At 35.4% G+C, this 13,702-nt stretch overlaps 1 protein-coding gene across 1 annotated transcript in view; it reads left to right on the forward strand.

The window, feature by feature from the left end:
* The window catches only part of LOC122789860 (phosphatidylinositol 3,4,5-trisphosphate 5-phosphatase 2A-like), a 1,099,782-nt gene that overhangs the window by 839,082 nt on the left and 246,998 nt on the right, over positions 1-13,702 (forward strand). Inside the window, exon 17 of the mRNA XM_044057294.1 lies at positions 7,461-7,549. Within this exon, the coding sequence (XP_043913229.1) occupies positions 7,461-7,549 (89 nt within the window). The remainder of the gene's footprint in view (positions 1-7,460; positions 7,550-13,702) is intronic.

Here is a 13,702-nt window from a genome sequence, read left to right on the forward strand (position 1 = left end):
AATCTTTTTTCTTTCAAATATAGCTTTTAACATCTTTCTTTGATGTTTTTCCATGGCTATATTAAATACCAATTCTCCTTTATATTTTATACTATTGGTTTCTCTTAATACCACATTTTCAATCTCTATCTCTACAACATTGCCTTTTTCAAATATTCTTTCATTTTTTATCTTTTCCTTTAATTTATCTGTATTCTATATTACCATATACCTAATATTCAACAATTAACCTACCTTATTTTCCCTGTTTCATGAACTTTTTTTAATTATTCAGAACAAATGCATAGATGCCAGGTATACAATATTTTTAACCCTCTTTATATCATTCCCACTTGATTTAAAATTTTGCTCCTAATAGAATTGAAAAAAAAATCCATTATTTCTTTTTCCATATCTCTAGGAACATATAAAGTCTAACCAAGTATACTAATTTCCCAAACACATAGGTGCTTAACATATATACTTTTTTGAAGAAAGAGATAGTGAAACTTTTCTACCATGCTATCAATTTCTTTATGGCCAATTTTTCTTTCTATTGTCCTGTTATTCTTGTATATTCAACACCTGTGATATTTAGTTTTCTTTTCTATTATAATACATTTAATTTATTTTCTTGCTTCACCAAATTCTTTACCTTTAGCTCATTTAATTGCATTTCTACTTTGTTTAATATTATTTCAATTCCTGCTATTACTTCATCTATCCATAACTTATTTCTTGCAACTATAACCAAGTCATCTGCATATGGCATGCATATTGGTACTTTGCTCCCAGTATCTATCTTTCATGCTTCATTTTTAACCCATATTCAAATATTTGCTTAATGGCATTCTTTACAAAAACAAACAATCACATAATTATGGGGAAACTTTTCTTTACCCCCCTCCTATTTTTATTTTATTTCAATGATAACCATTTACCATCATGCTTACCCCAGAATTCTTGTAGCATGTCTTTATAGCTTTTATGATTCTTTCACTTATATCACATGCCTTAAATATTTCCCATATTGCATTCTGATTGACCCTGCCAAAAGTTTTTGCAGCATCATGTTAATGTTTTTGCTTCTTTATTTCTTTCTAGTATCAACTATTATTAAGTTGTCTTTTACTTATCTATGTTTAATGCCTGGTCCAATGCTTTTTGCATTCTTTTATTGCAAAATTTTCATAAATATTTTGTAATTTGTTTATTAAGGTTACTGGTCTCCAATTCTTTATATCTTTTCTGTCATATTTTTCCATATGATTTGTATCACCCATCACAGATTTATTCCTTTATCCCCTCTCTTGACCATTAATTTAATATGTGGCAAAAACTATTATTTCATCTTTACTTCTACCTTTATAAAAATTATACCTTAAGCGAGCTTGATCTGGTGCCATTTTTTTTCCTTCCCTTATTATTGTGCAATTCTTTTAGATGAATTTCTTTTTCTAATTATTTTTATAACTCTTTTGTTATTTTCGGAATAGTCCATACTTTGTCTTTCACACCTTCCTTTATATACATCCCATAAACAAAATTCTCAATTGCCTTCATAATATCTTCTTTTTCATCATAAATTGCATCTATTTTTCCTTTTCTTACTTTAATTTGTTTTCCTAACCATGTAGAAACTTATGTTTTCCTTTAGAAAAAACATTTTGTTTAAACATTAATAACACTTCTCCCCATTTTCATATAATTTTCATCTTCAAGCTCATTCAGCATTGCTGCTTCTTATTTTCTTTTCTTTGATTTCTTTCCACATTTAAATATATTTGTTTATATTTTCTTTTATAAACACCTCAACAATAAGTCTAATTGCCATAATATTCCTTTATAGTCATATGTTTATACAAGTTTTCTTTTTCTTGTTTTCATAAATTAAACTCTTCTGTCATCCTTTTTATTCTTTTGTAACATCTTCATAATCACCCAATAAACACACCTTGTTTTACAATCAGAAAATTCTGCAATCTTTAATTTTTTCATTTCCTTTGAGTATAAAACCTAATATATTTCTCTTTTAAATATGCATCTCTGATTAGCCCAATTTCATTATTATTCTAATATGAAATCACAATATTCAATAAATTATTTCATAACCTTTATGCCTTGAGTTATCTTTCCTTTTTCTTTCTATTATTTGCAGTTATAGTCTCCTATCATAATTACTGATATATTCGCCACCACAGTTTTTATCTCTTCAAACTTGTCTCTCTCTTTCAGATTTGTATATTTATCAATGATTTTCCTAGGACTCTTTCTCTTGTTCTTATATCACACACTACCAGTCTTCCTGGTACAACTATTATGTCCATTATTGTTACTTCCTCATTTTTAATCATAACTGTTATACCTGATAACATCTTATTTACTACTGACCTAAATTTTGTTCTTCCCTTATACAGTTGCAATTTATTTTGTTTTGTGTTTTCTAATGTATCTTGTATCTCACAAACATATAAAGTCCATGGTGGGGTACTGGATAAAACATGGTTGGGTGAGCTGCATTAAAAATTACTTCAAAAAGGTGTTTATTAAGAAAGGAAGAAACTAGATAAACAGGTCTAAGACATGAATAATGAAATCCAGGAATAAAACTGGTGCAAATGGTATACAAAAATTAATATTTCTTGCCAGATCAAGTCTTGGTTGCTGGGTGCATGGCAATCATTCTTCTGTAGGAGGTACAAGTTAACAAAAGAACAGTGATATGGAGGCAGGAAAAAAAGAGTAACAATTCAGACCACCTGCAATTTGCATTCCTGAACTCCAGAAGGTGAATACAAAAATGTATTCATTTATGGACAATGAGACAAAAATAAATGAATAGATCAACCAAGTCCTCTCTGACCATTCTGACACTATTGCAAGTCTTCAGAAAGAAAACATCTAATTGAGAGGGAAATGAATAAACTTGCAAGCAAAGCTGGAAGAAACAGTAGAGAAGCAGGCCAACATGGAAGACAGTATTTGTTGTAAAAACGTCTGGCTGGTCAGGGCCCCAGAGGAATTGGAAGGCATGCACTGTGCCATAATTCTCCAGTAGCACTTGGCAAGACAGTGTGAGATCCTGGAAGACTCTATTCAGATAGTAAAGCACATAGGATCCAAACAAGTATCCCTTGTACCAGACAGAACAAACCAAGGCATATTATTGCAAGGTTCTAGTCATAGCTATGAAGGATGAAATGCTACTGAGATTGTGGAAAGTGAGGAAGGTAAGTACTGCTAGAGACACCAGGGTGTCTACTGACAATGATTTTTCAGCTGCCACTATGAAGAAAAGTGTTGATTTTTTTCAAGCTATTAGGCTCTGCAAGCATCAACATCTGATATTCAAAATTATCTTCTCAGCATAGTTTAAACCTTTGCTCCCAAGTAGTCCTAAAACTTTCTTGGACCCATAGGACATTGTACATTTCCTAGAACAGTGAGCAAAGGATTTACCCCAACAAGTGGACAGTGACTGTCAGAGAGACAGAGGGATTTTTACTGTGAGCAGAGAGCAAGGAAAAGGGACCCAATAACAAACTCTCAAAATAAGGTGGCATTATTTTTAATTTTTGCCAGGCATTAGAATATTGCAAGTAGAAAGTGAATATTTCATGTGGATTAGCTTCTAGTTGCATATTGATTTAAGGAATCCATAAATATCTTATAAGCATAGGACAGATAAACAGCTGTAAACTTAAAACTTTTGGTAATATGAGAAACAAGATGGCCAAAGATGCTGGATAGACTGCATTGAACTAGAGGACTAATCAAATCCTAAGAGACAGCTGTAGTATTAGTAATAAAAGAGAGCACATTTTTAAACAAAACTTCCGTATTATCTAGTTAATAACTTTTGTTCCATCACTAGGTTAAGACAATGGCTTAGTTGTAGTTATATATGTGCTTGGTACTTTGTACGAGGCAGAGTGTCAAAGCTTCAATGCCTCTCTGGAGAAATATTTTTAGATGCTTGGGTTCAACTCTAGATTTCTGTCTGCAGAAAGATTTGCCTGAAGTAATGAGATCTGTGTTGAGTTATGAACACTGTACAATATTTGGTGTGTATATACATTAAGCTGAGAAGGGAGCAGCAGATCTCACAAACAGGTGAATCCGACACCAAGACATCAATCACGATTGTGATTTGTAGTACACAAAAGTCTGTTGACTGAAAAAGCATAATACACTGCTCAGAAATGGCAAAAGATATATATCTAAGAAACTAGCAAGGGTTGCAGGGCTTGCCAAACCAAATAGACTGCTAATTTGGGCCATTAATTTAGCTAGTGTGAGCACTTATTGCTCAGTCATTAAAACATTATTTTTATCTTTTTTGTCTGTTCTTATTTGTTAAATTGCTTTATTATTGTCTTTTCTTTACTGGTAAGGATCTTAATTTTTTTTTTAAAAAGAGGTGAAAAAGATTGTAACTCAGTCCACATAACAATTTAAGGCTGAGGGGATAAAGAGAAGAGGAATACAAAAAAGGTACATTGAAGTTTACATGGATATAAATATGAAATATAATGAATGACATCAACTAAGGGGACATTAGAACCTTAACTTGAAATGTCACTGGGTTGTTGGACAAACAAAAAAGGAGGTGGATTTTTCAATATATCAGTACAAGTAAGGCTAACATTTGCTTGCTACAAGAAGAAACCTGTTTAGATTCAAGCAACATGCAAACTTAATTAGAGGACACTGAAGGACAGAGATATTTTTCTTTGGCCCTACAGGGTTGCTAATAGGACATAACAGTATTGCTAGCAGATTATTTCATATTGAAAATAGGCAACTAAATGCCAGATGGGGGGGGGGGTCTGAGACAATCATGGGCTATTACAAAGGCCCTAGGACTAACCTGTGCTCCATTTATTTGCTACTGGGACTGAGTAACTTGGAATATAGGGATATTAGGGCTAAAATTCCACATTTTCAGGAAGGAATGTTAATACATGCGAGGGGACTGAGATACTACAACACAGACAAGAGAAGTAGTTAAAGCCCATAGAAACCTGGGGAGCATGAGAACAGGTAGACTAATAGATCTGAAAAGTGTAGAATTGACTGATGTGGACAGTAACACTGGATCTCTCCCAGCATCTACTTTTAAGTTTGGTAAACATGGGACCTGGGCCAGGTTAGACGTAATATATGCCTCAAAAGAACGTTTGTTTTTAAAAGACAGAGTATAGGTCCCTCCTGGTAAATTTTTCTGACCATTCACCAGTGTTGGTAGATATAAAGGATATCTCTGCCATGAAACAAGAAAAACACTGGAGATTTCTTACATATTCATATACATTGCCTTAATAAAGCAGTTTTTACTGATTGTGTCAATGATCATCTCAGAAAAGAACTTAGAAGAGCAAAAACAGAAGAGGTAGAAATCAGTGTTAAATGAGAACAGTTACAAACTAGGTTGACAGAACTACTGAGGTACTTACAATATAATTGGAGACAACATAAAACCTTATTAGACAGAGAGCTCAAAGAATTACATATATTAGAAGGTATAGCTAAACAAGTGCTTTAGAAGACCAGGCGGAATTGAAGCAGAAAAGAAAGGAAGTTTCATATCTTTTAGATATAAAATGGGACTTATGTGCAGAAGTGAGGGAAAAGTATTTTAGGGATTGCCCCTAGAAACCAAAGTATGTTAGCTATTAGGTTAGGACAACAGAAAGCAAAACAGGCAATTGAAACATTAAATACAAACATAGGGAATGAGGTCATGGTGAAGCCAAGTGATATTTTAGAAGAGTTTAAATAATTTTTAAGGCATTAATCATCAAACAGAAGTAATGAGAAATGGGGATGTGATGGAGATAAAAAGGTATTTGAGTGATTCAAACTTGCTCCAGCTTACACTGGAGCAGGAAAAAGATCTAGTAAGACCTTGTACCACATTGGAGGTTCACGAAATACTAAATAAGATGAAATTAGGGAAAAGACCAGGAATAGATGGTCTTTCAACAGAATTGTGGAAAAGGGGAAGTCTTGAATTCTTAAAAAAGTTCTGTCTACCCTCTTTAAACAGATATTTACGACTGACCGCCGCCATTATTCCTAGAAGCAGGCCATAATAGTGAAGGTGTATAAAGAAGCAAAGGCAAAAGACTTAGCTTCATCATATAGACTCACCTTTAAACCAAGCCAATTCACCTTTCAAAGGTAAGAACCAAACCTTGGACCTTGTGACTGTGAGATAAGCACCGTAACCATTAAATCATCCCTCAATACTGCAGATTAAACTCCAGTAGTACAATTATACTGTTACGTACTTAATACCTGAATATCTTTTCATTAGTATTAATCTTAATTCCTCCTACTGCTTGTTTTTTTCAGTCTGTTGTCCTTCCTGTGTTTTCCTGCTTGTTTCAGTATTTCCTGTCTTGATCTCACTCTTTTTGCTGCTTCTGCAAAAGCTAATCTTTCAGCTGATTCTTGTTGAAATCCTTTTTCCAGTGCATGCTGTTAAGGTTACTTTTTCCTCTAGCCAAAACTGCACCAGATAGTCTTCTGTCCTTTTCTAATTACATAGTAATGCTCTCCTCTGCTCCCTCGCCTAACACTCTTTCCACCTTGATACTCCACTTTACAAGATATCCATTTTCTGTTTCAAGCCCGGTTCATTAAATCCACCAAGACCTGTGTATCTAAACCTCCTTCTTGCAGTGTTGTCTTCATAACTTACTTATGATATGTGATCACAACATTTTCCATATTTTCTTGATCTGTATCACTGCCTGCATTCTCCCTTCTCTCCTCCATCTTGGAACTCTTCCTTGCTGCAATAGCTGCTCTCCAGTGTATCCTAGCAGCTCCAAAGAGTAGGGGAATTTTCTCAATGCCCTGCCCAAATTTCACCTGGTCATTATGAATATTACCTTGGTTCTCTTCTGAAAAGGTGATCCTGGCCTTGTGGGACTAACCTGGTTAGCAAAGAGTAAATAAAATAAAATAAACTGTGAACAGCTGTAATTACACTATCTGTGGGTTTTTTGGGAGAGATTGCAGCTTTAATCACATGGACTGGAGGTCTTAGAAAAGACAACACTATCATCTCTGCACCTGTTGGAACCATGGTAATAGCAGCTGTAATCACACTACTAGTGTGCAGTTTGTGAAGACACAATTATACTATACATGGCATAACATTTATGGCTGCCTGCATTTATAATCACATTGCCTTTTGCCAGACTGTTAGAAGCAGACTGCATATCTAATCACACTACTTTGCAAGAATGCAATGATGAAGCACAGATTTGATTGTGCTGCTTATGGTGACTGTAGTAGCGTACAAGGACCATAGTCATTGTAATGAGAGTATATACATGGTGATTAGTAGTAAATATATTCTTTCATTTGATAGGGTTGTTAGAGGGGAGGGAGCTTGTCCATTTTATATATTTTTAATTTTATTAACCTTCTAGGCAGATCATTGAATAGATTCTGTTTTCTATCTACAGATGAAGAAGAAATCACATTCCCTCCAACCTATCGCTATGACCGTGGTACAAGGGACAGTTATGCCTGGCAAAAGTTTAAAACTACTGGGGTAGGGAAAAATATTGCTTATTTATTGATTTATTGTTTTATTTTTGGGTAAGAACTGCAGAAGTGAAAAGCTGTTATATATATTTTTTTTTTCATTTAGATCCTGGTTGCTGTAATTATATTGTCTGAACTGGAAGTATAGTTTAAAAGGAATTGTATTTCTAGTTTGAATTTTTGAAAGCTTTTGTGGCATTCTAATAACAGTTAGATTTTCCTTATAGGTTTTGACAGTTTTGGCCAGTCTGGCCTAGCACTGGCAGATGTAACACCCTTGTTTGTAACATAAGCATACCTCTCAACTTCTTAGTGCAAGAAATCTTAACAAAGCCTAAAATAATGGGAGTTGGGGGGCCAAATCCCCCCAAAAAGGGACAGATTTAATTATTGTGTTTATAAACTTAGAAGGTAGCTAGAATGACAAAATTTGTATTAGCATGCATTTTCTGAAGGATATAAAGATTGAAACTCAAATGTATACCATTATTTAGTAAATTCAGTTGTCAAGGATTTGTCAAAAAACACAAATTTTATGAGGAACATATTGTAAATATCAGGGAAAAATATGGGCATTCTGAGAAAATTCGGACAGTTGAGAGGCATGAACCTAAAAAGAATTTGTCACTTTATCAAAATTCCTAAATGTCAGCTTAAAACATATCTAACATATGGCATTTGTGAAACCATAGCTTTACCTTTTGCTAGTCTGCTGTTTTGTTTCAGTTTTAGTGGCCTACAGGGCTCAATGGGTCTATATTAGAACACTGAATATTCAAAATGTCGAGTGTTCTAATATCAAACCCTACCATTCGAAAATACCAAACATTGAATGTTCAGAACAGCAAATCTTTTCCTAGGGAAAAAATTTGGTGTTCCAAAATACATACACACGACACAAGCACACCAAACAAACAGCAATCCACACACACCTAAAATATTACACCTAACCCTACACTAAACCATACACACACCACTAACTATCCACTTACCTTAACCCAAACCCTAACCCTAAGGTCCGTCACTATCGCACACTCACCTCACCCATGCCCTACCCCTAACTTACCTAACCTGCCCTAACCCTCATGTCCACACAATCGCACACATACCTAACCCACACTCAATTGCACACTTACCTGAACCCGACCCGTAACTTTCCAACAGAGCGCTGAAAATACCAAAGCAACAGAAATGGACAACCAAATTCTTTCCCTAGGAAAGAATTCAGTTTTCTGCTTCTTCGATATTTTCAGCGTTTGCTGAAAATGGGTCGATATTAAAACACTCGACATTTTAAATGTTCGGTGTTCTAATATAGACCCGACTTATTTTACAGTTAATGCTGTGCTATGGACTCTGTTAGTTTTTCCTATTTTGCCATGATCAGTGGTTGCAATAGTCTGTTTTTCAACCGACAAAATACCTCACTTTTTTCTGCGTAACTGGTACTACCTTTTAGATGCAACATGTTTGCTTTCCAGCACCAGACTGATGAATTATCATTTATGCTGACTAAAATTCTGCTCCACTTGTGCATCTGAGCGTGCTTGTAGAGGGTGGGGTAATGGATGGTTTTCCGGCTTTAGCAATGGCACTGACATCATACCTCTGTGATGATACAAGGTATTGCCAGCTATGCCAGTAGAAGTAGAGCAGTGGATGCTTAACATATGCTAATACAGCTAGCTGGAATTTTGTAAAGAATTATATGTCATTCATATATCAAACCGATTTGTACAGATGCTTGTGTCAAAAAAAATATATGTAAAGCTACTTGTGTTAAAAAAAATACCAACAGTGTGCTCTGCTGGACAGAAAAAGCAATTATTATAATGTATTATTATAACTGTTTAAATGTATATGTTTTAACAGAGGACTTTGGAAGAGAAGAGGTTAATATCAATCCACCTAACTTTGAAAATAGTTTGAAATTAAATTACCTGGCTTAGGCCATAAAGATTGTATCTTACATTTCTCGATGCAGTCAGAGACAGAAAGTCTGTACTAGGAAGATTTCTGTATTGTCTTTGAGGTGAACTAATTGCTATTCTGGAAGGGTTGTTGTTGTCTTTCGGTTTTTCCCAGTTAGGGGTCGCCACAGCGGAAATCTGGTCTGCTAATGATTGACAGTAGATTTCAACGAATGCCGAGGTGCCAGCTCGATGTTCAACCTTCAACAAAGGCACACCCATTTACGCATGTCTTTTGAATGCCCAACCAACCATGGGGAGGACATGCAGACTCCACACAGAAGGCACTCCCCGCACTCCAGCCGAGAATCGAACAGGAGAACCTCTTGCTGTGAGGCAACAATGCTACCGCTGCACCACCACAGATGTGCTACTCTGGAAGGGTGAAGGTTTGAAATTGTTTTATGACTTCCATGAACTGCAACAGATCTTAGCAATGCTGGATGTATGTATATTATTGACAAATATGTGCTAGATCCTGACAGCTTCTAGCCAAGGGGTAGCATGGGAACCAGAAGTCAGCTGACCAGATGTATGTGGTGGCATTCTGTAATTCATCACTAAAGATGATATTTTAATACTAGGTGAGAATGAAGTCTTATTGCAGTCTGTTTCTGGAACCTGACAAAGAAGGACCCCTCACCTGCTTCATCTTGTCTTGCTCTAGTAAGTGACCAGGGAGTATTAATTCTTTAGATCAGTGAGGACAATATAATAAGATTAGTTAAGTACTGTTTTTCTATATCAATGTGAATCTATTTATCTGTGTTATTTTAATATTTCCTGTGATTGAAACTCTGGTGTTTACTGTGAATAGGGATTTAATATTGTCATGTTCTTTTACTATTTATTACTAAATATATTTAAACTTTTAATTGTGACTGGTCCTTTAGAGAATATTTTAATCTTTGAGAGTCCTCATCTATTTGGTGACTCTGTGGCCACTCCTGAAAGCCTTAGTGCATTGGTAAAAAAAAAACACTACCATTTGTATTAATATTAATTTCACTCAGTATAATTGGATACCCTTGTAAGAGCTTTAGAGTAGCTGGCTTTATATTGTCTGGTAGCAGTAACTACCTTATAGTCTGAGCAGAAGGGGGCAAAGCTAGTAAATCTGTGCCAACCTTTCCCAAGTGTGTGTGTGTGTGTGTGTGTGTGTGTGTGTGTGTGTGTGTGTGTGTGTGTGTGTGTGTGTGTGCGTGTGCATGTGTGTGTGAAAATGAAATCTCAAACAGTGTGTGTGTTAGCTGCTTGCTTGGACCAGGGACACAAAGCACTGGCTTCACAGAGAAGGTCCTGGAGGACTTGGCTGAGGACTCAGCTCTATAGCTGTGCCAGTGAAGAGTCTTATTTGGGACCTGGAGGAAGACAGAGAGAGAAATCCAGACCCTGGACTGAGTGTGTTCCCTGTGTGCTGCTAAGGGAAATTGTGCTTGATGCAGAGAGCTACATCTGGAAATACTGTCTGTATCTATTTTTGTTCCAAGTGAATGTCCTTCTCCAGTGTCAGTGGTGAAGATTCAGGCTCCTTAATTACTGGCCAGAGAGGGGATGTCACAGCCTCCACAGAAGTATACACCATGTTACTTAAGAAATTTTAGATGTTTAAATGTAAAGCTATGAAAATTATTTTTTAAAGTGAAAGATAGTATAATTTTCTACAAAGAATGTTAGGAAAGAAAACTGACTTACATGCTGCAATCCTCATTTAGACTTGCTGCTCTGGGTATATCTTCAAATTCCAAGGACCATAAGTGTGACCATGAAAATAGCATAATAGCAGAACTGTAAATGTGAATGTGGGACAAAACAGGAATAATATATAGTAAATTTGAGGTTGTGGTACATTAAATTACTTCCCCCACTCAATCCACAGTGCAGTGATTGCAGAGATGGTAGCCAGGCATTGAGGTGCAATGGGGAAGGAACCATTGCAAAAATGCAATGGTTTAACAAGGATATTCAAAATTCTGCATTTTTGTTTGAATTGCAGTTTACTTTTCAAAACAGCAGGACATGAGCAATCAGTTCTCACAATTCAGTGATGAAACATAGACAAGCTGCTTTCTCATTAACCTGTCTGTGAATTCTACTGTCATCAAGTTATCTTCTTATTTCTCTGGCAATTTCTTGACTGTCTAGTCATTTTGCTCACTTTCCATACTATATATTATCTTCCCATTTTGTGTACATGTTTTCCACTTTCCTGTTCTCCTTCTCATGTTCCAGTTCCACTGGTCACTTCATATTGGAATAGGGGTCAGAATGAAGAGAAGATAAGTCAGCAAGCAAAGGAGAGTGGTATTGCTGAAATTGAATTCATCTTGAAGTCTTGGTGAGTACTTTCACATGGTGGACCTGTTTTTTCAGAAAATATCACCAAGACGATAGTGATATATAGACTTTATTTTATATAGCATATATCATGGATAGAAGTAGGTCAAACATTAAAAAAGACAGCTGGGTGCACAAGACCTAGAATAAAAAACTGCCCAATCTTGGTAGGCACATTGGTGCCAGGACTAGAAAAAAATGACAGTGTAGAATCCTTAAAATACAGAAACATTCCTACAATGGGTCCAGACCAGGCCCAGGGGGCGGATGGTCCCCCTGTTGTAGAAGGAAGTAGCAGTCCACAAACATCACAAAAACTGACAGGCCAAAGAAGAGCCATAAAGACAATAGAGTGGACTATTGAGGATAAGAAAGAAATTATATATTGTTACTATTATGCAAAAAGCCCAGAATTTCCAGACACAATATACAAAACAATTCAGAGAGAAATTAGAGAAAAGAAAAATACTTCTGCAAGAAAAACTACCAGAAACTTCAAATGAAAATTTGTGCTCATTAATACAACAGATCTGTGAAATACATTATATTAACCAAGAAACTTTGAGCTGTTTGGAAGAAGAAGCATGTGTGGAAGTGCGAAAATATAAACAAAATCTATAGATTTTTGAAAGGTATAAAAAAGAAACATGGACATGGGAAAGAAAGAGAGATTTGATATGGTGTAATATTTATGCAAAGTTGAAAGCCAAATTAATCAATACAAAAAAGGCAGCCCCAAAGATATTTGAAGAGAAATACAGGCAAAGGTATTCAGATATGGAACATTTCACAATAAAAAATAATATCACAAAGAGGGAACAGAGAAAAGAAGATTGGTAAAGTGGAATTAAAAAAAAATAGAAGTTGAAGTTATGGAATGCCTAAGAACTTAAGGATTTGGTGTGAAGATCTAACACAGGTTTCATTACAGCATGATGGAATGATTCCCCAGAGTAAGGAGAAACAGGAAGATCAGGAGACATCTGAAGAAGAAATATGGAAATGGTAAACAAAAAGAGTGTTAATATGGTGTAATATTTATGGAAAGGAGAAAGCAAAACTAATCAATACAAAAAGAGCAACACCAATTATATTTGAAGAGAAATACAGGCAAAGGAATCTGGATGTGGAAAATTTTGCAGTACAAAAAATAAGAAGACAAAGAGGAAAAGTAGAAAAGAAGATCAATAACGGAGAAGTTAATGAAATAGAAACTGAAATTAAGGAGTAACTGTGCAGTGAAGGATTTAGTGTAAAAAATCTAACTCAGAAAACACCACAGCAGAATAGAGTAACAGATATCCAAATTAAGGAGAAACCAGGGGAATGAGAAGCAACTTATCAGTCACCATATGAAAATATTTTGCAAGACTTTCACAGGAGACTAGTATAAACTTTCAGTTGGAGCTGGACGGCAAGGAAAGCAACAGGAAACTGTGGCAGCTCTGACACAGTCAATGTTGAGATGAGATAGGCCAGTGAGTTCCCATATGATAGAGCAACAGATGATACATGATGACATTGAAAAGAATGGGTCACAGGAATATGCTAAGGAACTTTCTGAAGAGCGCCTGCAGGAAATAGAGAACAAAAAATGTGCCCTCAGTTTAGAAGAAAATGAGCTAAGAGAAGAGTTGCTTGATTTCATAGAGCTAGATAGACATATTAAGATCAATGAAAGAAATAGACTGCAGAAGGTCAATAAAAACCAAAAAGATAGAAGTTTGATAAAACAAATGAATTTAGTAATTAGGACTGTTCATAGAGATCCATGCAATATAACAGAAGTAAACAGAATATATTACTCTGCAGCTAAATTAATAACTGATAACATTCTACCACAAGAACACAGG

The sequence above is a fragment of the Protopterus annectens genome, chromosome 15.part0 (assembly GCF_019279795.1).
Source record: "Protopterus annectens isolate FY-2018-M chromosome 15.part0, PAN1.0, whole genome shotgun sequence".
Lineage (NCBI taxonomy): Eukaryota > Metazoa > Chordata > Ceratodontiformes > Protopteridae > Protopterus > Protopterus annectens.